At 38.1% G+C, this 26,711-nt stretch overlaps 1 protein-coding gene across 8 annotated transcripts in view; it reads right to left on the bottom strand.

The window, feature by feature from the left end:
* Window positions 1-26,711, bottom strand: part of camk2b1 (calcium/calmodulin-dependent protein kinase (CaM kinase) II beta 1) — a 115,032-nt gene that overhangs the window by 26,487 nt on the left and 61,834 nt on the right. For 5 of the 8 annotated variants that reach the window (XM_059336610.1, XM_059336604.1, XM_059336611.1 and 2 more), the window contains exons 12-15: window positions 25,761-25,803; window positions 21,967-22,062; window positions 12,343-12,377; window positions 4,267-4,335 (exon numbers count right to left, since the gene is read on the bottom strand). In XM_059336610.1, the coding sequence (XP_059192593.1) occupies window positions 4,267-4,335; window positions 12,343-12,377; window positions 21,967-22,062; window positions 25,761-25,803 (243 nt within the window). Of the gene's footprint in view, window positions 1-4,266; window positions 4,336-12,342; window positions 12,381-21,966; window positions 22,063-25,760; window positions 25,804-26,711 lie in introns of all 8 variants that reach the window. The other 3 variants (XM_059336608.1, XM_059336606.1, XM_059336609.1) reach the window with 1 other exon arrangement.

The following is a 26,711-nucleotide window of genomic DNA, read 5'->3' as shown; positions in this document are numbered from 1 at the left end:
AGCTTTGTTTCACTTGTTTCTATGACAATGTTAACAGAAAGAAAGGCAGCTGCTACCAGACTGTAATTTTTTGTATTTTTTGGTAATTTTGTGTGTTTTTTAAATAATATTATGTGGGTTTTTTTTTTAATTTTGTGTCTCTTTTTGTAATTGTGTGCCTTTTTTGGTCATTTTGTGTCTTTTTTTAAGTCATTTAGTGTTCTTTCAGTAATTTTGTGTCTTTTTTTTAGTAATTTTGTGTCTTCTTTAAGTCATTTAGTTTTTGTCTGTCATTTTGTGTGTTTTTTTAGTCATTTTGTGTCTTTTTTTGGTCATTTTGATACTGCCTCCAGCGGCCCCCAGGTAATTTGAGTTTGAGACCCCTGTTTTAGAGCCTCTTTTAAAGTTACACAGAGCCGAGCCACACATATATTAAAGCACATGGGCACATTTAACCCTCTGCTGTCCACAGGCGCATAACTTCTTCATGACGTCACAACGTTAAAATGAAGCAGCATTTTTCCCTGCAGCCACCTTCCCTCTAAAGTTCTGGCTTTAAACTCCAGGCCAGTTTTTGTTTGATGATGATAGGCTGAGTAAAACCAGAGATAAGGTCAAATATATTTAGTATAAAAGTAAAGAACTAGAAGTTCTCCTCATTTCACCTCACCTTAAACCTTTCGGTTTAAAAAAAAAGTTGTGTGTTTTTGGTTTCAAAATGTTGATCAAGTAAGTCAAAGTTAAAAAAATGTATAAAATCATTAGACCATTGTTTCCTTCAATTTCTTGTTCATTTTACTGCCTGGTACAACTAAAGGTACATTAGTTTGGAAAAATATAATAATAACAACAAAAATAGCTGATAAGAGTTTAATGTAAGAGTTGATATCTAGACATTTTCCATGGTTTTCTTGATAATAACCAAAATCATTATCAAGAAAACCATGGAAAATGTCTAGATATCAGCTCCTAAATTAAACTCCTTAAATGAGGGTGGTCTAATATTTTTTTATCCATGACTGTATTTAGTATGAAATATTTTTTTACCAACATTTAAAACTCTTCACTGAGCATGAATGCGTTATGGAAGTAAAAAAAAACAACCATAATTTTCTATTCTTTTGTGTGTTTTTGGGGTTCAAAATGTTGATACAGTAGGGTAAAGTGCAAAAAATAATGATCAGGTCATATAAGTGAGGTTGTGCTATACCAACTAAACTATACCAAAATGGCATGGTGAACATTCTTGTAAGAGAACATTATTATTATTAAGTGTCAGAATGAAAAGGATTCAAAAGATGGACAAAAAAGCTCAAATCTCCAAAGGGTTAAGCTTCCCATCACCCCACCAAACAGCTCCCAGTTCAGATAATAAAGGTCATGTAAGTGTGTCTCTCTTTGATGAGATGAAAGAGTTAATGCACCGAACGGCTAAACAGTAACTCGCTCAAGTCTCTAGCAACAGCATGGAGATCACAGGCGCCCTCCCACTCTCTGTTCCCTTCAAAGAAAAAGCCTCTTCTGCTCCATGCAGAACGCTCAGACGCTCTTCAGCACATTAAAACTTCACATCAAGCGCTTCTGCATCAACCACATGCAAGGACACACAAAAAACACTCAGTGAAGTGACATTTTTACCTTCTCCGATAAAAGGACTGACAGCAGTCTGCTGCTAGTGACACAATGAATCTAAGTACATTTACTCTAGTACTTAAGTATGTGTATTTCCATTTTATGTAACTTTTAAATTTTTTCGGCAGATATTGTACTTTTTACTCCACTACATTTAGCTGACAGCTTTAGTTACTTTTCAGGTCGAGATTTAACATAAAAAAACATGATCAATTTAAAGTGATTAGACATTTATTTATATTAAACCTTATAGCAGTATATTAAGTAGTTTAAATGAGCCCTATATTTACAAAATTACAAAGCTGCTTACATAAATGCATCATTAATAATAACAATCTAATAATATATTAAGAATATATAAAACAATCTGAGTGGGTCCGTTCTGCATAACGACTACTTTTACTTTTGATAATTTAAGTACATTTTGATGCTGAAACTTTTAAACTTTTACTGTGGTCATCAGTACTTTTACTTAAGGTAGCTGAATACTATGGTGAGAAAATTGAAATGCTGCTTAATACTACCGATACATCAGAAGACTTTGAAAAGATTTGGGAAAAGACTCCCGGAAAACTATCAGCTCACATCTAAAGACAAGTGTTTAGAGTTTTTAGTCTCACACTGATATTCTAGACAGACTGTGAATCTTTCAGGGTAACTATTTACGACTTTAAGACTACAACTAGATTCTTTTAGCATTTTTTCCTAACATGCAATTTTTTCCCATCATGCTCTTAGTAAAAACTTACAAATGGAGGAGATGAAGCTTTTGTGCAGTGGTTTGTGTTAAAAAAAACAACCCAACAACAAAAAGAGGAGAAGACGCCACAAAATGCCCCTCACAAAGCTGAAAAAGGGTTTCTGTTTTTATCACATGAAAAGTTGACTATTTTACAGTAAAAATAGATATAAGGAAGAATAAAGGGAGGGAACATTTAGAAATTAATTCACAATATACATTTATGTCCTATTTAATTATAACATGTTTAATTGAATAATTATATTTATCAGCTCTATCAACTTTCATTTAGTTAATCATACATTAATCATTGATTAATTATTACTTATTTACGTTTACATTTATTTATATATTTTAACTGGGTCTCCTTACTGTTCTCTTTACTAAGAAACATCTAAACATATGACATCACTAGATTTTTATTTAGGACTGAGCTTACTAGCATTATTGTGATGTTCCTTTTTCCTGTGGAAGTGGTTTTACTGGCTGGTCTGGAACCAGTCAGGAACCAGTCTGAACCGGGGACCTTTCCCCCGCTAATCTATTGGTTGGTGATTGTGTTACGTCATTAAGACTTGAGATAATATCAAACACATTTGATATGATCCAAACCCAAGACTAGGAAAAGACTGATATGAAACAGAGCAGATTGGTTTAATACTTTTTTTCATGACTGTATTTTTGGTAATTTTGTGTCTTTTTTAGTCATTTTACATCTATTTTGGGTAATTTTGTGTCTTTTTTAGTCATTTTACATCTATTTTTTGGTCATTTTGTGTCTTTTTTAGTCATTTTACATCTATTTTAGGTCATTTTGTGTAATTTTTAGTCATTTTTACATCTATTTTTGGTAATTTTGTGTCTTTTTTAGTCATTTTTACATCTACAGTCATGGAAATTCTTGATAATAACCAAAACCATTATGAATAAAACAATGTTATGTTACGTCACTGACACAAACCCAAGACTAGGAAAAGACTGATATGAAACAGAGCAGATTACTACCTTAAACTTAACGATGGAGATGACGGGAGCACCGTGACTCCAGTAAAACTCCTAGATTTACTAAAGACTTTCAGTTCTTAGTCTGGGACTGTGGAAATCTTTTAGTGTAAGCCCAGCATTAGTTATCAGAGAAACAAGCTGAGCTGATTTTTGACAAGAAACTGCTTTATTCAGAATTTCACCAGCTTTAATCACCTGGTCCATTTGTTCTATTATTATTATATAATTACCTGAGAAACAAGCTGAGCAAACGTTTGCAGCCTTGCAGCCCCTCCGGGACGCGCTTTGCTGATTGAACAATGTTGTAGAAACACAGTTTTATTCAGTTTTTATCTGCATTAATCACAGTGTCCATGTGTTCTGGAGAGGAGGAGACCTCTGTGGATAATCAAACCTCATCATCATCATCAAACACTGAAGGAATCAAAGCAGGGAGAAGCTCACCAAACTCTGTCTTTGCTTATTGTTTTAAATGAGAGACACGTAGCTGCAGAAAATCACATATTGTGTGTTTACTCTTAAAGATCAGCTGGTGTGTTATTTGGCTCAGAGGACAATGTGAAGTGGATGCACACAGTGGAGAGGAGGGGGTAAATCACACTGACAGCCCCAGCAGGCTTTGGCTGCCTGTTCCTCTTTGAGAAGCTGTCACTGACGGAGAAAATGACACGACACTATCAACCCCACCACAAGTCACAAAACATCCACACCTGCCACCGGGAAATGTTTCTGACACTCTGCTGGTCTGAGACACACCGACCGCTGAGGAGCCTCGGGCAAAGATCGACCACAACGGACAAGACGCACGGACAAGAGTGAGGGATGAGTAGAAGATAGGGGTGGAGGGGAGGACACACACACACACACACAGGAAGGTGGAGGTGGAGGTGGAGGGGTCAGGAGGTAAATACCAGAGCAGGTGAAGGGACGGTTCCTTTGGGGCTGGTGACTATGCTGTTTTTGGTGCTGTTTGTCTGAGGCTGTGCAGGAAAAGGAGAGGAAAGGGAGGAGACACAACAAGAGTTAACAACAGCAGGAGGTGTGTGTATGTGTGTGTGCCCCTGCATGTGTGTGTGTGTGTGTGTGATTGTGTGTGTGAGTGTGTGTGTCCCTGCATGTTTATGTCCCTGCATGTGTGAATGTGTGTGTGTGTGTGTCCATGTATGTGTGTGTGTGTGTGTGTGTCTACATATGTGTGTGTGTGAGTGTGTATGTGTGTGTGTGTGTCTCCATGTATGTGTGTGTGTGTGTGTGTGTGTGTGTGTGTGTGTGTGTGTGTGTCTACATATGTGTGTGAGTGTGTGTGTGCGTGTGTGTGTGTGTGTGTGTGTGTGTGTGTGTCTCCATGTATGCGCGTGTGTGTCCCTGCATGTGTGTGTGTGTGTGTGTGTGTGTGTGTGTGTGTGTCTGCATGTTTGTCCCTGAATGTGTGTGTGTGTCTGTGTGTGTGCGTCTGCATGTGTGTGTGTGTGTATGTGTCTGCATGTGTGTCCCTGAATGTGTGTGTGTGTGTGTGTGTGCGTCTGCATGTGTATGTGTGTGTGTGTGTGTGTGTGTGTGTGTGTGTATGTGTCTGCATGTGTGTCCCTGCATGTGTGTGTGTGTGTGCTTAAAAGTCTTAAACCTAAAAGTCTTAAATAAAACTACATATAAAAACTCTCTTTTGTCTTTTAATAATTGTCCAGGCAACAGTATTCCTTATTTTCTATATTTAGAATAAATTACTGTACCGTGTCAGAGAAAAAGAAATAATAATAATTACATTAGGGCTGCAGCTAAGTATTTAGTATGGTACTTAAGTACAATTTTGAGGTATGTGAACTGTACTTATATTTCCATTTAATGCAACTGACTTCTGCACTTCATTCACTTTGTCTCATAATTATTTATTTTCTCATGTTGTGATACCAGACTTTGTTTGTTCTATTTGACTGTATTTGGAATTTCTCAATAAAGTTTAAAAAACAAACAAACAAAAAAAAAACAACTCGACTGTGCCGTTTGGCTGTGATGAATCACCTTTACGAGCACCGATCAAATGCTCTTTTGAAAGCCACACATCAAAGAGTGGCCGGCCGTTTAGAGCTCCATCGTAACGATATCTGCACTCAATCTGCCTCACATTATTGGTAACTTATAGCTGCTAAATGGGGCCTGGGTGTGGAAGTGAATCACCACGGTGACTCATTCTAAGAAGTCAGCTTCCATTACATAAATCTTAATCATGTAACACTATCACAGGGAAGCAATTCCTGCTAGACAGTGACAGGAGTCGAGAGAAGCCGTGCATTACTTAATGCCACATTAAACCTCTGAAGTCCAGGAGATTTTGGTTAAAATTTGTCAACTTCCTATCATTAGTTTCTGTCTCTGTTTAGCATCTTTCAGTCTGTCCTTACATCACATGCATGGCTCCTTTTTCTCCACACAAGTTTGGCTATCAGTCAGATTTTTCATTTTATTTTAATTAAACTAACTGAATTTGAAAACAAAAAATCACAACGAAATTAAAACTAAAACTAATGAAAAATCCAAAACTATTCTAACCTTGCAAGGGAATTCACTATTACAATGAGGGTCCTCACAAAGTTAGAAGAACAAGAATGTGTGTGTGTGTGTGTGTGTGTGTGTGTGTGTGTGTGTGTGTGTGTGTGTGTGTTCTTGTACTTCCTACATAGTGAGGACCGGAACACGTTTTTAACCAACAGAGTGAGGACATTTTGCAAAGTGAGGACATTTTGGCCGGTCCTCACTTCTTTAAAGGCTTTTTATTTATATTTTATTTATTTTAGGGTTAAAGGTTACAGTTAGGTTCATGTTAGGGTTACCGTAAGGTGTGTGTGTGTGTGTGTGTGTGTGTGTGTGTGATAACCATAATATGAATTCAGTAAGCCACTGGGTTTACCCAAGAAGAGGAGAAGAAGAAGAGGAAACAAGAAGAAGAAAGCTTATACATCATCACACACGAGCGCAAAGAGACAACAGAATGCAAACACACAGAGAAACAGCCTGGAAAATAAAAGCTGGTGTAAGCTGACAATAAGCTGACATACAGCTACACACACATACAAACAAACAAACAACAAACTCACACACACACACACTCCCACACAGTCAAACCCAACCGAAGCGGAAACAGGAGATGTATTTCCCATCAAAGTAGTGATTAACGAGTGAGAGTCAAAGCTTGATTGCAGGACTCAGAGTCTTAGCTTTTCGCTTTGTGGTGAGAAAACCCTTTAAATTCCTGGATGGCATGATGACAGCAGTCATAGATCTGCTGCTGGTGGAGACAACTGTTGACGCCAAAGCATCTAAAACATTTTCCATACTGAGAGCAAAACCACACTGACATAATAAAGCCTGCACATCAGGTGAAACAGACAAGATATCTTCAAAATGTAACATCAAAGAAGGAGAAAGTGGGTTTTCACAGGTGGTTCTCCATGTGGGCAAGTGCACAGTGGGAAGAAAGGAGGAGGAGGAGGTGTGGAAGAGATGATGGGGGTGTAAACAGGAGGGACAGGGGTCAGATCTCTTCCAGTTCACTTACCTGGTTTATATTTGCATTGATGTTTGGTTTATTCTTCTTATGCATTGACTTGTAGGACTCAGGAGCTTTTGTTTTAGCACCCTCTGCTCTAAAAGTGGAGCAGCATCCCTGGAGTGACTCTGATGGAGCAGAAACATCCTGCATCCGTCACGTTTTTCACAGAGACGTCAGGGTGAGTCTGCACTTTGTGAGGGTCAAAGTGGTTTTTCTGAAGATAGAGTTTGACTTTCTGTTCGGGCTGTCAATCAATTAAAGAACTGAACCGCGTTTAATCGCATGATTGTCCAAAGTTAATCGAAAATTATTCATTTATTCATTGTCCTTAACCCCTAATCTGAACTTGGGTCACTGGAGCCGATCCCAGCTGACATTGGGTCGCCTCTCATTCACTCCAACGGGCAATTTAGAATCACCAAGTTCAACCCCCGATTCCCAAACAGTTGAGATTAGTAAATCGTGAATAAAAACAGAATAAAAATGAGATTATTTCCAAATCATTGTGCTCTGTTTTTAATGTTTTTCACAGCTTCCCAACTTTTTTGGAATCAGGTTTGTACTCTTATAGACATGTAAGTGGACAAATATGTTTGATTTATGCAAATGTATGTAGATCTATTATCGGAAACCAATTAAGAGGACTACGCTCTCATTCATAGAACTCGAGTTACATCCAGTCGCTACGAGGTAACTGATCGCTCAGTGATGTCCAGTAGTCTCCAGTGAGTGCAGCTCCTCTGCTACTGTTGTCCTTAACCCCTTATCTGTCACTGGAGCCGATCCCAGCTGACATTGGGTCGCCTCTCATTCACTCCAACGGGCAATTTAGAATCACCAAGTTCAACCTGAGCTGCATGTTTTTGCAGCCTGTGACCCTCTAGATATGAGGTGAACGTGCTAACCTAAATCGTAAATCAATCATACATCTTTTAATCTCTTAAAAAGGAGATATATTCTTTAATACAACTCCTGATTCCCAAACAGTTGGGATTAGTAAATCGTAAATAAAAGCAGAATTAAACATTTTGAGAGTGTATTTCAACTCACAACACTTTTTTCACAACGTTTCAACTTTTTTTGGAATCAAGGTTGTACTCATATCAACATGTAAGTGGATAAATATGTTTGCTTTATGCAAATGTATGTAGATCTATTATCGGAAACCAATTAAGAGGACTACGCTCTCATTCATAGAACTCGAGTTACATCCAGCAGCTCCGAGGTAACTGTGATCGCTCAGTGATGTCCAGTAGTCTCCAGTGAGTGCAAATATTATCTGTCTAACTCCTCTGCTACTTGTGGGGTCTTCAGAAGCCACAAGCAAAATATTTGGGGACTGGTGGAACTGTCTGCATTAGCTGTATTTAAATTAAAATGTAATCTGGTGGTGACTCAGTTCACATCGACCGTGGTGCCGTTCAAAAGATCTTTTTCTTTATCCATTACTTGTTAGCTGCTGTCCGACTTTCGTTAAATGGTTTTCCCAACACAAGCTGCATTAATGCATCAATATATGTTAAAATAAATTATTTTGCATTTAACTTTGACAGCCCTACTTTAATACTACACTCTTTTGCAGTTGCTGCTGGTGTTAACTACTCAGTTTCTGTGATCTCTGATAAGATTCTGCTTCTGCTGCCAACACGTAAAGCTCAATCATTTCTCGTGCACCAGAGCTTTATTCCCAGGAAATGCCTACATGACACCTCAAGCTGTTTGCATTAGAAATGCCTCATTAATTGGGCACCATAGATGAATCCTTCTGTGGAGTGAAGGGGACTGGAGTAAAGGCAGGGGGAAGGTGGATAAAACAAACACAGGAGTGAGGGAGCAAAGAAGGGAATGATGGGACAAATGCATAAAGAGCATGCTCACCATATACTGGACAGTAGAGCTGGACTTGCGTTTCTGTCCTCAGGCGATTGATGGATGGATGATTTGTTGATGGATGGACGGATGGTAGAAGAAGGAGGGGGAGGTAAAGTAACCGATGACACAAAGTGAATGGACTGGTATCAAAATACAAGAAAGAAGTCTGAAACAAAACTTGTTCACTTTGAAGGCATCGCAAATTTCAATCCGTCATAAGAACCAGGATCTGACTTTTCCAGCAGAGAGCAGAAGAAGGACGACTGTTTTCACCTTCAAGTGTTATATTCAAGGAGGTGCAAGCACGGGAAAGAGGAGCAATAGTTTAAGTGGAAGTGGTCAGGAAGAGGACACAAGAGTGGGAAGCAGATCACAGAGGAGACGTGCAGACGGCAGAACTTTGACCCTCTTGTCTTCTGTCGACAGATTAACGACACAAGGGGCAAATAAAGGGGCGTAAGAGAAGAGCAAGACAAGGAAACGCAACATGTACTCCGTCAGAATAAAAGCCAGGACTTGTTAAGTTGTTACATGTAGCATTTATACATCAGGGGACTATTATCATGATAGTTTGGGGGGTAGAGGTGTAATCGCAAAAGACCCAATGAACCTAATTTGCCCCCACTTTGTATTTTGCATTCTTGTGAATTCAGACAAGGGCTGCACGATATTGGGAAAAAACGGACTAATTGCTAAATGAATCATGAATGATTTGATGTGTGGCTCGCTGTGCATGCAGAGCCGGCACTAACAACACACTCTGTGCATCCAAGAAGCCTTAAATCAGAGTAAATGATGTTGTATCAGACAGACTTTTGTAGATTAGTGTAAGGTCTGCAGCTTCATGGCTTCAAACTGTAGCCAAAAGACTTGTGGGGCTTCTTCAGGCTTACTCAATTAGCTTAGCATTGCATTAACCCTTTTAAGCCGGGAAAGCATTACCGCATTTCTACCATTAAAACCGGGAAAGCGGATAAGTCGTTTTGTAGTATTTGTAGTTTTTTCCACCTATTTTCGGTCTCTTGGCCAATAAAATGCATCAGAATACATGTGGGAGTGTCGCAATGCATCATGGGACTTTTCCAGAACTGAAATCATGGCGGAAGACGACTATAGCGGAGGAGCTCAGATATAACAGCTATAAGCTCTAAAATACTTTTTGAATTTCATTTCTATCTGCTACGGAGGCTGAAAAATCTTTTATTAAGTAGGAAGAGTTGATACTTCTGTTGAATTTCCAGAAAAACTTCAGGTTTTAGGGGGTTATTTTAAAATCACCCAGAGGTTTTATAGGCATTTTTTACAGGCGTTTTAGGCCTAAATGGGTTAAACAGCGGCTGTATTTCTATCTTTTATCAGTTGTTAAACTGGACCCTTAGTCTGCCGATTACATCATTCATGGAAAAACACTCATCGGCCATTTTATTAGCAAGCAAGGTGTACCTAATAAAGAGGCCAGTGTGGTCTTCTGCTGCTGTAGTTCATCTGCTTCAAGTTTGGATGTGTTGTGTGTTCAGAGATGCTCTTCTGCAGACGTGGTTGTAACAAGTGGTTACTTGAGTGACTATTTCCTTTCTATCATCTCCAACCAGTCAATCATTCTCCTCCGACCTCTGATCTCTGGCATCAACAAGGCATCAAGGCTCACTGGATATTTTCTCTTTTTCAGACCATTCTCTGTCAACCCTAGAGATGGTTGATAGATCAGCAGCTTGTAAAACACTCAGACTAACAACCATGTTAAACCACGTTTAAAGTAACTAAAATCACCTTTCTTACAGTTACCTTCATGCAATAACAGGCAGTTGATCAGGTGTACCTAATAAAGTGGCCGGTGAGTGTATAACTGTGCAAGTTTTCCTTTTTTCAATGCTGAATTGATATATTGTGCAGCCCTAATTCAGATCAAATCTGTTGCATAGTTTTATAGCAGTTGCAGTTTATTTCACCACTTTGTCGATGTAGAAGAATGCTACATGTACTTCCTTTTAGACACAAAGAGAATAGACACAGTGTGTCTCTGAATGCTGAATGAAGCGGCTTGAATGGACAATAGCTGGCAGCATCGGAAGTTGATGTTGGCGTGAAGGTAGTGCCATGAATGAACCTGCAGAAGAAGAAGAAGAAGAAGAAGAAAAAGGAGGAGGAGGAGAAGCTGAGGACAGGAGGTCAGAGTTGCCGAAAGGACATGTGGAAGGGAATAAACGAGAGAAGAGGGAGGGACGGAGGAACGCGGGTACGGCAGCGAGCGAAGACGCCGCCGCTAGAAATGGTTCGGGGCGAGTGTGTGTGGGGAGCCTGTTGCTAGGCAATGAGTGCGCCGCAGTGGAAGTAAGCGTCTATTTCTGTCGTCTGAGTTTCCAGGGTCCAGACTGGCAGCTATTCCTGGAACCGGAGTCACATTCCCTGCTGAACCGACTGAGCAGGGAGAAAGGGGAGGGAGGTGGGCATGTGCACACACACAAGCACACACACATGCATGCACACACACACACACACACACACACACATTGCTGCACATGAGCAAACCACACATGCAGACACCCACGCTTACGCACAATCATGCTCACACCCCCATTTGCGCTTTCTTTTCAAACTGACAAACAAATGTGATGTATTCACACTCACACACACACACACACACACACACACACACACACACATTTTCATACACACACCTCTATTTCCACGTGTATGCACGCAAAGCCCCACCTCACATAATGTACAATGCGGAGAAGAAAACACATTCTTCTGCATTTACACCATGTTCCAAGCTTTGTCACACACTGTTGTGCACACACGCTGCACACACGCTGCACACACGCTGCACACACACACACACACACACACACACTGCACACACACACACACACACATTCATGGAAGCTTTGTGTGTGGGATGTGTCACTGCAGTGTGTGCGAGCGTGGGATGGTGAGAGATCTTCATTAAAGGATGAACTGGAATGTGGGGTTAAAGACCAGATGGGGTGAGCAGGAATAGGAAGCAGTGAAAGAGGAGGAAGAGGCAGAGATGGAGGGATGAGAGGCAGAGGAAGTGATGAAAAAAAAACGCTGACAGATGGTTACATTTAATAATGGAGATGGAGAGGTGGCAATGAGCTGAGTAAAGCCACATTAAAATAAAGGGTGCTTTCAGAAAGATGAGCTACTTGAGGCTCTGGCAGGCAACACAGAGGCGGACAAAAGCACACACACACACACACACACACACACACATATGTCTACAGATGTGGAACACGAGCAGGGCTGTGGCTTTAAAAAAAATCTCTTTGCACATCCGAAATGATGTGCAAAAGACACGCACATCAACTGGAATATCACATCGGATGAGATTAGGACAGGAGAAACAAACTGCTTACAGAAGACAACAGTGAGATGAGCCAAAGTTAGAAAGATTCAAATAGAAAAACAGAGAAAAATGCAGAGAAAAACAGCAGAGGAGAAGAAAAAGAGGCAGGGTTTCTAGTAAACTAAGTAGAAAACTAAACAACAGGGAGACAAAGAGGAGAGAGAAGCGGCAGGAAGACGAAGAAGTGATGACCCTTACCTTGACATCTGCCTTTTTGTTGAGCAAGGTCTTAGCTGCTGCAATGACAAACACAGGAAGAAAAATACAGTCAGAGGTGGAGATAAACACAAACAGAGAATTAAAAAAAAACAAGCCTACACTGAAGAGTTTACACTCATTTGACTCTGTGTAATAATGTTTTTTTGGCAGTAAAATTGTATTTTTTTGCAAAACAAAAAGGCTCAGCTGAGGCACTTGATGGATGAACTTTGTTTTCCAGCTGCAGCACCGTGGCCAAGCCAGGTCGTGTGTTTTGCATCTACACACGAGGTTTCTTTCCTGCTCCTTGTGCTGTGCTCTAAAAATAACGTCTTGCTGGCAATCAATACAGAATCAGGCTCATTATGCAATCACACGAGCCGTGGGGTAATTGAAAATCACCACCCGGACTAAACAGGCGCATTAAAGTGATTTAAGGGCTTTTATATAAATCTTGCAAGGCGCAAGTTTAAAAAAAAAGTTGAAGCATGAAATATCTTGCCTTTGTTCTGTGTTCAATTGAATGTAATTCACAAAGGATTTGCATGTTTTTTTGTTAACCCTCTATGGTACGGTGCCCCATTTTTGGCCTGTCAAATTTCTACAATGTATGTTTTTGAGTGATGCGATACTTTAAAAAAGAGTGAAGAGTATAGGGAACCAAAAGCAATGCTTTAATTTGTCACATGACCTCCAGGAGGCCATACTGAAACTCTATTTTGCAGACTTTTCCAAAGGAAACAGCTTTGCCATTTTGCGGCAAAAAAAATCACTCAAAACTTCATTTCATGGCCCTTTTCCATCTGGAAAAAAAATGTTCCTAGTGATAGATGAGTAAACCTTCATTCCTGATAGTTTCATACATTTAGACTGTTGAAGACATTCATTTCAATGGGTCGTTGGTTCAATGCTACAATGTTTCCTACAGGCAACATTCAGACAAGAAACCGGTCAAAAAAGTAACTTTTATAATGTATTTAAATGTAAAATGTTATGTATTGTACCCTGTTGAAGCTACTGAATCTTTTACACATGTATATTAAATAAATTATGTCAAAATTAATTTTAAAAACTTTCTTTTTCACTTGTGCACCGTTATGGTACAATGTTGCCTACAGGCAACAAACCCCAAAAACTTCCAAAAGAAAAAAAAATTATAAAATTTCTTCAGATTATGTTTATTTAGTCTATTTCAAGACCAAAAAAAACATTTTTTTTTGTCTTGAAATAGACTAAATAAACATAATCTGCAATAAACATTTTTTTACCCCCTAACTGGCATCATAATGCGTACCATAGAGGGTTCAAACTGTTTTTTGTTTATTCCAGTGTTATCTCTCAACCTAATAAGCGTCTCCTCATTTATTTTCTGTCTGTCTTGAACACAATCCAGCTGCTTTGTCTCTCGACAAGACAAAGACGCCGTTGACAGTGAAATAAAAATGCACTCCGACTCATTGTTTCGTGCCAAGGTTCCCCCTCGTGGCTGAGAGGAAGCTGAAACAAAGATGGCCGCCGTGCAAGGCCCGACAATAAGCCCTGCCTTAAAGAACTCTGCCGGGGCCTTAAGGAGGATTAGTCTTCAGTCTGCTCTCTAATGAAGGCTAATGAGGGAGGAGGCCAGGAGAGGAAGAATGATACTGATGAGCATAATACCCATAATCCCTTACAACAGCGCAGACTGCACGCAGACAACAGAAGACGCTCCGCAGGGCGTTCGCCACGACTTGCACTGCTAAAGTGCTAAAGAGCATCGTGGTCCCACAGCATTAGATAGAAGCACGCTCACCCAGAGGAGCCCAGAAATAAGAGGCAGACTCTCAGACTGCTGTGCTGTGTGTGTGTGTGTAGACGGAGGATTTACACAAACATGTGGAGGAGAGGACGGGCACACGTGTGAAGAAAAAGACCCGGCACCAAAACAGGTGCCGGGTATCAACATTAACCTACACTGTAAAATAAATAAATATACTTAATTTAATTTAATAATTTAATATAATACCACTGTAAAATAAATAAATAGAATTAATTTAATAACACTGTAAAATAAATAAATAAATACAATTATTTTAATTTTATTTAATAATTTAATACCACTGTAAAATAAATAAATACAATTAATTTAATTTAATAATTTAATTCAATAACACTGTAAAATAAATAAATACACTTAATGTAATAACAGTGCAAAATAAATAAATAAATACGATTATTTTAATTTGATTTAATAATTGAATACCACTGTAAAATAAATATATACAATTAATTTAATTTAATAATTTAATTTAATAACACTGTAGAATAAATAAATACAATTATATAAATTTAATTTAATACCACTGTAAAATAAATATATACAATTCATTATATTTAATTTAATAAAAAAAATTAATGTAAAAAATATATATATATATTTTCCAGGAATTTACTTTAATTTTATTGTGCAAATGACACATGCAAAAATTGAACATTACTTTTATTACAAAAATTAACCATTAAATGGAAGTTGAAGTCTATAAATTGATATTACAAAATAGATTTTTTTTTTTCAGTATTATTCAATTTGCTTAATGGTCTTGAATGTTAAATTACAGTGAATTCTATGTAAAAATACAAAAAATACTCATCATATTGCTGAATGTAAAATTAAGGCAACTTTCTGTTCTTTTTACAGTAAAACTTTAGGTTTAAAGTAAAAAAAATAAAAATAAAAAATAAATAAAAAACGGCAGCAAATGTAGCCAAACAACAGAAATTAGAAATACAGATATTTACTGTATATTATCCGAATTTTTAAAGAAATTATCAGTAAATACTTGTACAGTTGTTTACTGTTATTTGACGGTAAACTTTTACCGTTTAAAAAAAAATGTATTTATTATTATTAATTTATTTTACTGTTATTTATTAATTATTTTATCTTGAATGCTGCTTGGACTACAAATGGTGCACATTTAATTCTCTAATAACAGGAGAGGAGATATAATTTGAATATGTTAAGTAGGTTTTTGTATTATAAAAATAATCTCCTCGGACTTTGTGCAGTTTCATATTTAGAACAGACATAAATCTAATCTAGTGTAACTGTATTTACATCTCAAAAATGTTCAGATCATGGAAATGCATTGGCTGACTTCACAGTCACACACACACACACACACACACACACACACAGGAAAAACACACTCCAGCATAAATGAAGTGACGACTTTCCCATTTTCCCATTTTTGGATTATTATCTTCTAAAGCTTGGAGTGCTCAGAAGCTCCAAACAGTATAATGAAGGTGCTCTTTGGTAGGAAACACAAAGTTCTCTCATTAAATTTGAATGAAGAACAGCAGTTATCAACTATAACAGTCCGTCCACATTACAAAGAATACACCAGCAACATTTATCTGGGACATGCTGGTGCCTATCACCTGCCAGTTCAAGTTCCAGGCTCCTCCTCCTCTCCTTTTACTCCCCTAGACGTAATCCTCACTCGGACTTTGAGTGCAAATTCACGTCTAATCAGATGCAATCACATCAGCAGCCAGCCACGTTACATAAAACACTATTTCTGGCGGTCCAGGCTGTTTTTTTCTTCTTCTTCTCTCTCTCTCTGAACATGAGACATAGCTCCTCTCTGATTTTCTCACTTTCGCTTCCAAACATGCTTCAAGCCAGCTTCATTGAAATTTTCATGAAAATGTCCACTGGGCAGGGATTTCTAAGGAGGAACAGGAGTCCAGTCACAAAGAGGCCGGTTTTTAGTGTAGCTGAGCCGTGGCCCAGTTCTTTTAACCCTTAATAGGGCACTCATTGAAATACTTGCAAATTTTCAAATTTCAACCTTAGAGAATATTGGAGGATATTACATACTGCCAGAATGTGTAAAAAAACAACAAACATACGGACCCAGGGGGAGGGGGGTAATATTTTGAGAAAAAAGTTCACAAGATTAAATTGGCAAATCTACGGCAAAAAAATGTGCAGATTTATGAGATTTAAAGTGGTGAATCTGCGAGAAAAAAAGTTTTTTTCCCGCTTTTTTATCGTAAATCTGCGAGTTTTTTTGCGCAGATTTGCCTCTTTAAATCTCTTAAATCTGCAACTTTTTTTCTTGTAGATTTGCCACTTTAATCTAGTAAATTTGCAACTTTTTTCTTGAAATATTACCTCCTCCCGGGTTTGTATTTTTATTGATATTTAGCCCTAATACGCCGTCATAGTCAAGTTCTCCTGGTACAAGTCAGTGAAGAATAACTCTGTTTGTACGTTTCTGGCAGATTTTTTTTCCAATTTTTTTCCTTTTTACCAGGTCCAGGTCAATAAAGGTAATATTATTATATTATTATCATACTGATTGGTAGCCTGATCTTTGCTGATTAACTGGAAGAAATCCATGTGGTTCTACGACCAAACAGAGAGACATGGGGACCCAATTTTGATATCCACATGTTTCATACTACCAAATACGGTTCTTAATTTTGTTACTTTTTCTAACATAAACTTTAGTAACATATGATCCATTCAAGGACTGTCAGGAAGTCCAAATTCCAACGATAAAGCCTGTTTTCACAGTTTCTTTCTACGATAAACGCTGTATTTTTGGAGATCTTTTAAAGAAAACATACTTTTCAACCCCGGGGTTCAGAGGGTTAACCCTTTATCGGGCGAAGAACCATATTTGGTAACTTCAGTCGATATCTAAATGAGGTCCCCATGTCTCTCTTTGTGAGGTCGAAGAACCACATGGATTTATTCCAGCTAATCAGCAAAGATCAGGCTACAATACTAGATTAAAGCAAATCTGCACAAAAAAAGTTGCAGATTTACGAGAAAAAAGTGAAAAAAACAACTTTTTTCTCGCAGATTCACCACTTTAAGTCTCATAAATCTGCGCATTTTTTTCTCATAGATTTGCCACTTTAATCTTGTCAACTTTTTTACGATTAATTTGAGATTTTTTTCTCATAAATTTGTAACTTTTTCCTCAAAATATGACCCCCTTCCCCCGGGTCCGTATGTTTTTTTTACATTCTGGCTGTATGTAATATCCTCCAATATTCTCTAGGGTTTAAATTTGGAATTTGCAAGTATTTCAATGAGTGCCCTATTAAGGGTTAAATATAAAATGTTGCATCTTTACAAGTGGACTTGTAACCCGTCCTGTCTTTTGTCCAAGCTTCTTTTTTTTAATTTTCTGCCTCAGTGGTCAGAAGATGTCATGTTTGACGTGAGGTTTGCATATTGACAGGAAGTGATAAAGCAGCACTATCTAATCTGGAGGGACGTGAGAGTGGCATGAGTGTGTGTGGTTTATTGTTGTGCTGCTGTTCCTCCTTCCAAAGGCTGGTTGTTACTGAGGAGAAGAAATGGGGTCAGAAGAGTGTCAAGATCATTCTCTCGTATTCTCTGATGGCTTGGCAGGAGAGGAGAGGACATGAAATGAGGGCAAAGAGGAAGAGTGATAAAAAAATATATGTATAAAAAATACAAACACAATCAGTCTGTCAAAGTCGCAAACTGGATCTTTAAAAAAAAAGAAAAAAGAAAATCTGCCATGTTGGTAAAAATGGCTTTGATTCCAGAGGAATTCTCTGCGGAAACCTGGAAAAATCAAAGGGAGCTTAATTTCCAACCGAAGGTGGAGAAGCAAGCGGTGCTCCTTACCTTGCCACAAATTACACATGAAGCGATAAAAGAGAGGAGGAAGAGATTAAAAACGAGTTACACACGGCTACAAATTCCCACTAAGAATCAAGCAAGATGCACAACTGCAGGAGCGAAGCAAGGATGGGCATGGATTCACTGGAGCGTTTAGGACAAATTGCGGCCCTCGTGAGGATATTTTGTGGCCCTCACCTTGATATGAAAGTTTAATGTGAGTTTTATATGAATGGCACTTTACCGTGTTGTGCGTGGAAGGTCCCTTTATTGCGCAAGCTGGAGCTTTGTTTCACTTGTTTCTATGACGACGTTAACAAAAAGAAAGGCAGCTGCTACCGGAACGTTTATTATCTGCCGTGTTGTTGTTACCGGAAGAAGTGGAAATGTTATGTCATGTCATTTTGTGTCTTTTTTTAGTAATTTTGTGTCTTTTTTTGGTAATTTTGTGTCTTTTTTGGTAATTGTGTCTTTTTTTTTGTAATTTTGTGTCTTTTTTTGGTAATTTTGTGTATTTTTTTAGTAATTTTGTGTATTTTTTGGTAATTTTGTGTCTTTTTTTGGTAATTTTGTGTCTTTTTTAGTAATTTTGTGTCTTTTTTTAGGTCATTTTGTGTCTTTTTTTTGTCATTTTGTGTCTTTTTTAAGTAATTTAGTTTTTTTCTGTCATTTTGTGTCTTTTTTTTGGTAATTTTGATACTGCCTCCCGCGACCCCCAGGTAATTTGAGTTTGAGACCCCTGATTAAGGGGGTAAAAACGACATAAAAGTGCCTTCTGGAAATGCAATAAGCTGTCGGAGAGGTCGTTTAGGTGCAAGAACTTCTGGATACACTGAAAGAAACATCTGCCCTACTCCAGCTTGAGGACAGGGTGAGGTCGAACACACAACGATTGTATTTGTGTGTATGAATATGCAAGTTAGAGCCTCCAGTAAGCCAGCGAGGCAGAGTGAGGCTGATAGGGGGAGGCAGCCCACTATAAATATTTGATCGGAGCCTGGTGGAGGCTCAGGGACACAGAGAGGACTGTGGAGTCCCAGTAGGCCACAGAAACAAGGACACCGGCACTACTTCTGTCTCCTTAGCTCAACGCTCGGCCGTCACGTGAAGCTCTTTGCCGTTTGTGCCTGCGGTTCATTTCTGCAAACCCAGAAACAACTCATACGGTCGGGTTCACGTTTATCAACACGCCTTCTGAGTCCACAGCTCTTCACAGTTCAAATATCTGTGTTTTTTTAAAATAATAACGATAAAAACGACTACAAAACAATGTTACTGGCATCACCCAAAGGTCTCTGCAGGAATTTTTTCAAGGTTACTGCTGGGTATCAACATTAACCTACAAAATAACAATAAAATAATAATTTAATGATATGAAGTCAATTTGCCTCTAGTGTTTACCAGGCGGCAACCTCCTGGTCTGAGCAGGGAGGCAAACCAGGAAGTGCCTTAAGCTGCATTCTGCCAAAAATTCCAGCAGGGGGCGCTAAGTTTGGCTGCAAAAACGTTTCTGTCCTTTAATTTCAATGCAAAATGAAAAAACTTCTCACTTGATTTATTACCTTTTTTTTTTTTTTTTTTAGGACAACACTCAATAATCTCAATCGCTAGTAAAAAAAATCTTCTTCAAGACAATTTCATGTTAATAGTGTAAATAATGGCCCCATTTAGAAGAAAATAGAAGATAAAGAATCGTATGATTTGGGGCGGGGCTACCTTTGATTGACAGGTCACTAACAAGGCGAGCCGTCATCAGGAGAGAAGCAGAACAATGCGTATCCACGGCAACGTGCCAATAAAGTTATATATAATGTTTTATACGTAGATATAAAAAAAGGACTTTTAGCAGTTTGGTCTCATAACTTTGACCCTTTCACTGTATTTTCACTTAATGAACGTTTTGTTCATTAAATGTCTTGTTCAGCGTTTGGTTGGACTAACAGACACTCCAAGGAGTCGCTGTTCAGTTTTCTGAGGTAAGTAACAAACATTTTGTTTTGTTTTTTGCCAACATTAACATCCCAGTTAATGCTACATGAGTCAGTCAGGTTGAGGTGTAGAGAGGCTGTAGTCAGTGATCAGATCCCTCTCCTCCTCCACAGTCCAGATATGGTCTGCTCCCCGTATCAGAAACAAGATGGCGACGAGTGCAACGCTGAACTCGAGGCTTCCAACGGGCCACAAACCAACGGGTGACGTCACGGTGACTACGTCCATTATTTATATCCAGTCTATGGTATTTAGGTTCTACTCGACTATAATCAGAGTCTAAAAGGAGAGTTCTGTAGCTTTGGCTGTGTCTTGTGGGAACATATTTAAATTCTGAACTACATATGCAGTATGTGGACTATAAGCAACAGCTTCAAAGGTTTTTGACTTCATAAGAACCAGCCCAGCCTTGCATCTTCCACAGTGTTCACCATGCACCACACCCCCTCCCCCACTCCCCCCCAGTGTTGCAGCGCATGCACCAGTCCAGTGCCCCATGCAGCATTCACCGACAGCTCTCAGGCAGCTCCATCCTTAAAGGGACAGGGGGGAACTTTCCAGTGTCATCATCAGACAGAGAAAAGAAGAGAGAGGGAGAGAGAGGAGTGAGAGGGAGGGGAAAGTGAGGTATGAAAGAAGGATGGATGGTGGAGAAACAGGAAAACATGACTTTGGAGAGAACAGAGAGGTAGAAATTACAGATTAAAGGGAAGTCAATGGGGTAAAAATGGAGTGACAGAGTTGATATGAGGTGAGGTGGGAGGACAAAAAAAGTGAGAAGAAAAAAAGAGACAGGAGAGGAGTTTGGGTGGGTGGAGGCCATGCTTGCTGGCTGCGTGTAGAGATGGAGATGATGAATATGGGTCAGTGGTGCAGCGATGGCCGCTGCAGCCAAACTATCACATCTCAGACAGGAAGTGACGGATGTGCTGAGGCGGAAAATGACAGCAGTAGCTGGGCTTCCATCCATTACGATTTACAAAGAGTGGACAAATGGACAATTAAATATTTATAAATGTATTCCTGATCTGCTTTCAGTGGAATATGGGTTTGTTTTTTTGTCACATGAAGTACACTAAAAAAAAATTGGAGTGACATTTACTTAAAAAAAAGCTAGGCAAGCAAGTTTTTCCACACAGAAAGTGTTTGTAATCTTTACTCAGGCTGTTTATAAGTAATATTTATTTAATAGTTTCGTTCACCGCTATGTAGAGACTTATAAAGTCAATATAAAGTAAAGCATATTAAGATCAGAACTCATATACAACAACTTCCTTACTTACTACTAATGAGCAATAATTCTGAGGTTATTGAGGGAAAACTCTTAGTTAATGTCTTACTGGTTGTATAATAAAGTCATGCAGAATAAGGCATTAATAACTACTTAAAAATGACTCATTAAGAGCAAATTGTTACTTATTTGCATGCTAATAAGCAACTAATTAATGTTGAATCTGTGTTCCCTAATATAAAGTGTTACCAAAGAGAATTATAAAAAAACAAAAAGTTGCATTTCAATTTCTGAGATGCATCAAAAGGTTGCATAAAAGCTTTTGCCTCGACTGTTTTTTTTTTTTCCTGTGCGACTATGCATGTATGTCTGGGTGTGTTTATGTGTTTGTCTAAACTGGGTATTTTGAATTGTACATATTTTTCTTTCTTTTTATATTTATATTCTTATAGACTCTTAAATGTTGCACTTACTGGAGAGCACTTTGAATTTCGTTGTACATGTGACAATGACAAATAAAGACCTATTCTATTCTATATTCTAGATATGAAGGTAGATATTAAGATGGAAACGTAGCAAATGCTGCAGATGCAGACGAGTAAATGCGATGTGGTCAGCCATCATGCTCTGAGCTCCCATGCTGAGGAAGGAGAGAGAGATGAAGGAGAAAGAGGAGAAGAAGAGGAAGATTGTGAGTGTAAAAGACAGTAGAGGGGGGGAGGGGTGGCATGCCCTGGGTGAGCCACCACGCTACCTTGTTCCACCAGCCCCGCGGTGGTGCCGGCGGCTGCAGCCACTGCTGCCGCGGCCGCAGTGACCGAGGCGGGAGCCGTGGTCTGCCTGCTGCCCACTGTTAGAGAGTCCCACAGCCAGAGAGTTACGAAGCGGGGGGGAGGGGGGAAGGAAAGGAGGATAATAATGAGGTGGATGAGGGGAAAAGGGGGTTAAAGATGGAGAAGTGGTGGAGTGAAGGGGTGAGAGTGTGAGGGGGGGGTCAGAGACACAGCGGGGGGGTTGTGGGGGGGGGGGGGGGGGTGAGACAAACGGAGCTGGTTAGTTCAGTGACTGTGACACAATAAGAAGTCACGGATGAATCCGCTGCTCTGAGAAAAACATCACACAACTTTCATTTGAGGATGGAGGATGCTTGCATTTTGTCTCCCTGGAATCAGCGTTATTGATGATGATGATGGTGGTGATGGTGGTGATGATGCAGAATTTAGTCATTGTTAGTAACTGTTAGAGTTGCAGTGCTCAGTGACCTTAATAACAACAATAATTCAAATAAATCTGCAGGCAACATATCAGTGACTTTACTGAGGATACATGCTGTGAGGACATTCAACTCTGCCACTTATGAAATCTGAACTTGATCCTTATAACCTTATGAGGACCGTATGAAGACATGGACACCAACAATAGTAGAAGTAGTAATAGAACCGCCTCTGGGTCGAGAATAATGCATGACTCATAATATATGATGAGAATACAGTTGCATAAGGCACTTCTTTTTACTGGAGGTCTATTTCTCTCTCTTTTTTTTTTACATTAGGGGTGTGTGTGTATATATATATATATATATATATATATATATATATATATATATATATATATATATCGAACTGTCTGTTTTATCTGCAGAGTTTGCAAGACAGTTTGTCTTCTATTTTGTAGACCGCTTGTTGTCACAGTCAACTTTTACAAATGGACAAAGTAATTTGACAGCAATGTGTACTACTGTAAAAAAAAAAAAAACATTTTGTCTCTGTATCAAGAATAATGCATTATTCATAATATATGATGAGAATACAGTTGCATAAAGCAATTTAGCAATTTCTCTCTCTTTTTTTTACAGTAGGGGTGTATATATATATATATATATATATATATATATCTTACAGTCAAACTTTAAATTTAATGTAATTTCTTTCCTTTTTAAGAAATCATACAAAATGGTTAAAAGTCTGGCAGCAAAAGTTGCCAAACACTTACCGTCATATTAAAGTCAGAAAAAAACTTTAGTTTTTCTACTGATATATATTAAAACAAAAATAATAGTAATAAAAAATAAAGAGAAAATAAAAATATATATACATTTGTATGTATATATATATATACATATACATATACATATACAAAAAGGTATACAGATATTTTTTTGTATATTATCTGTCTATTTTTATTTGTGCCATGTAGAACTCTGTGTTTAATGAATGAAAGTGAAGTTAATTCACTTTTTTTTCTAATTCACCTCAAAAAACCTGAGGTATGAACAGAACTGTGTCTGACATGAACCGTGCATTAAAGGAATGGTTACACCTTTGATCTTAACACTTATTAAACAGTACGGCTTCCTTTGAAGAGGAAACAGAGCGAGGAAGGAGGAAAGTTGAAGTGCTGAAGACGTGGGAGGTAAAGATCATTTCCCACTGCAAAGCTTTAAAGAGTAACTGCTGTTAGTCATGTTTACTAAAGCTGCATGCTTGCACACACTCCAACATCACTCACATCTATATATACAAGATACACACATACTGAACATGAACACAGACTCAGAGGTTGTGATTTCATTAAAACAAGTTCAAGTTCAACAATTATCAAGGAACCGCTTCGAATAGTATGAAGTCCGGTATAAAAAATATTTTTCTAATGCAGAAAAGCATGCTTGGAGTGACTTATAAATGTTTTTTTTTTAAAGCTTTTATTTCTATGTATCTATTTATTTTAATAGTCAGCAATGTACTGATACTAAATGCAGAGTCCTGAAGTTAATTAAGCTATTTATTTTAATTTTATTTATCCTTTTTTTACTCAGTTTTCCTTTCTCGATTTGGTTGACAATGCAATACATTTGTATGTATTAATAATAATGTTAATATTCCATGTAAAGTTTATGTTTAAAGAACCTGTGAAATGGTAGTAAGAGCACATTAAGCTCCTTTGCTGCAATGGTTTTCCCAATAAAACAGAATATTTGAGTGGACAAAAAAACCCCAACATCTTTTCATGTTCATTTCACTGACCACAAAAGTACATTAAGTGAAACTGACGCTTCTCTATCATCTCAAGACTCTTTCCACTCGTTACATATTTCATACGTACACGGTATCTGGAGAGATAATCTCTTCACTCAGAGAACCAAGGTTACAATGTAACCGTACGTTCTCTATCGTCTCTTCACTCAGAGAACCAAGGTTACAATGTAACCGTACATTCTCTATCTAGAAACCAAGGTTAAAATGTAACCGAACGTTTTCTATCATCTCTTCACTTGGAGAACCAAGGTTACAATGTAACCATACGTTCTCTATCGTCTCTAGAACCAAGGTTACAATGTAACCGAACATTCTTTGTTGTTTCTTCACTCAGAGAACCACGGTTACAAAGTAACCGTACGTTATCTATTGTCTCTTCACTCAGAGAACCAAGGTTACAATGTAACCATAAGTTCTCTAACATCTAGAGACTATCTCTCCAGCTACCGATTACATGTGAAATATGTAACAGAGTGGAGTGATAGTCTCTTAACTCAGAGAACCAAGGTTACAATGTAACTGTGCAATCTTATTTTTGTTGAGAAACACTGGAATCTTTGGATCTCATTGATAATACAACAATAAATTGAGGAAAACAGGAAAAAAAGTGATTTGTGAAAGTGTCTCAGAGGAAGTTTGGACATGTGGTGGGTACTGATGTATAATTTATCATCTAGTTTAGAGTATAGCAGAGATTTAAAAACAAATGTTAAATCTTCAGGAGAGAGTCATCTGTCACAGAGATATACGTGAATACAAGGACAAGTACACGGACACAAACACATCCACAGCTTGCTGGTCAAATTCAGTGATTCCCCATATTTCACTTTGGCAGAACAAGACACTTGAAATGGCCTGAAGTGCTGAACTTTTACACAGTTAGGACATTAATGGCAATGGCAAAAAAGAGGAGAAACAAGGCGCTAGTGTTGGAAATAAACTAAATCAAGAACACTTCTTTGCTGTTTAGATATATCGTGAACTTTAAGGCTTTTAAGTCACAAATCTAAACCATCATCTTGTGGAACAGACTGTGCTTTTATTGTGAAAATTCTGTCTAAAAGCCACATATAAATTAATTATAAAACCGGTCTAAAAGTTGTATTACCCTCATTAGAAAACAAACACTTGAATACAGAAAGGGGAAACACTGAAGTTGCACTTAGATGAAATGGAAATGTGATACAAAACTTATACAAATATATTATATATATATATCAGTAGGACACCAAAATTATATTTTTGACATTTACAATGGATAAGGCAGGTTTTTTGGGTGAAGTATAACTTTAAAAGAGCCGTGAAAAGAGTCCAAGATGGTGGCAAGTTTCCTAAAAAAATAAAACTAACTTGCTTGGTTCTTAAATATTTGCATATAGCGAGAAAAGAGGCATGCAGGCAATAAAATCCCTACATTTAGCACAGACTTTGTATTGATTAAAGCTGGTTTGCTCATATGAATGGCAGATTTACAGTAATGCAGATGCAAGAATTACGTCCAGGACACACTTACCAGAGAAATTTCGAGAAACCAGCATGGTAGTAAGAATGGCCCCCTGAGAAGAAAACAGAAAAAGATGATATTTTACATCAGTAAAGTAAAAGAGAGAGAGAGAGTGAGTGTGAAACCGCTAATCTCGACACTTTTGTCTCTGGAGACATCATTTACAACAGAGCTGATAACATTTTACTGGGCTATTAAAAAATGGTACTGAATTGCAAATAGACTGTGGTATTTAAGAGCTGCGGAGGTTGATAATATACTTCATATCTGAATAGCTAAAACGAGACGCCACTCCACCACAACCGCAGCAAAGGCTTTGCACTTCTAGAGCTGTAATGCTGCATACACATCCAGTGTGTGGGTGGGTGTTTTTCTCAATGGCAGATTTCTTTTTATAGAACATCATTTCTTGTTTCTTGTAGATATGATGCCCCAAAGTCAGATGCCACACTCTCACTCACACTTCTCTCACCGTGTTCTGTCTATTTCAGTTTGTGATTTTATATCCAGTTTACTGAGAAAAATGAAGTTTAAGACACACATAAAGCATGTAATGTTGATGCTTTTTGCAACGTCTTTTGTTATTTAACAGATTAATTTTTGAATTTGCTTATAAAATAATGTTGTGCATTACACTGGCAACTGACACTGGCATTTTTATTCAAATATTAAATTAACCCTGAAAACCTTTTCTTTTAAAAAACAAACAAACAGACGGATGTTCAACTTTCCGACGGTCCTTGAATGGATCATGTCATCACAAACACTTCCATCATAAAAAGCAATCAAACAAAGTCTTAAAAATCACTTTTTTTCTACATTCCCTGAGTTAAAATTTCGGCAAAAATACACCATTTGCACAAACTAGATTTGATAAAAAACATAAAATTTTGCACTTTCTAGCGCAACTGGGATGCAATGATTGATTCTTCTGAGATGAACAGTTACATGACAAATATT

Source organism: Centropristis striata, chromosome 7 (assembly GCF_030273125.1).
Source record: "Centropristis striata isolate RG_2023a ecotype Rhode Island chromosome 7, C.striata_1.0, whole genome shotgun sequence".
Classification (NCBI taxonomy): Eukaryota; Metazoa; Chordata; class Actinopteri; order Perciformes; family Serranidae; genus Centropristis; species Centropristis striata.
The sequence above is the reverse complement of the archived record's forward strand: the minus strand, read 5'-3'. Positions and strand labels throughout refer to the sequence as shown.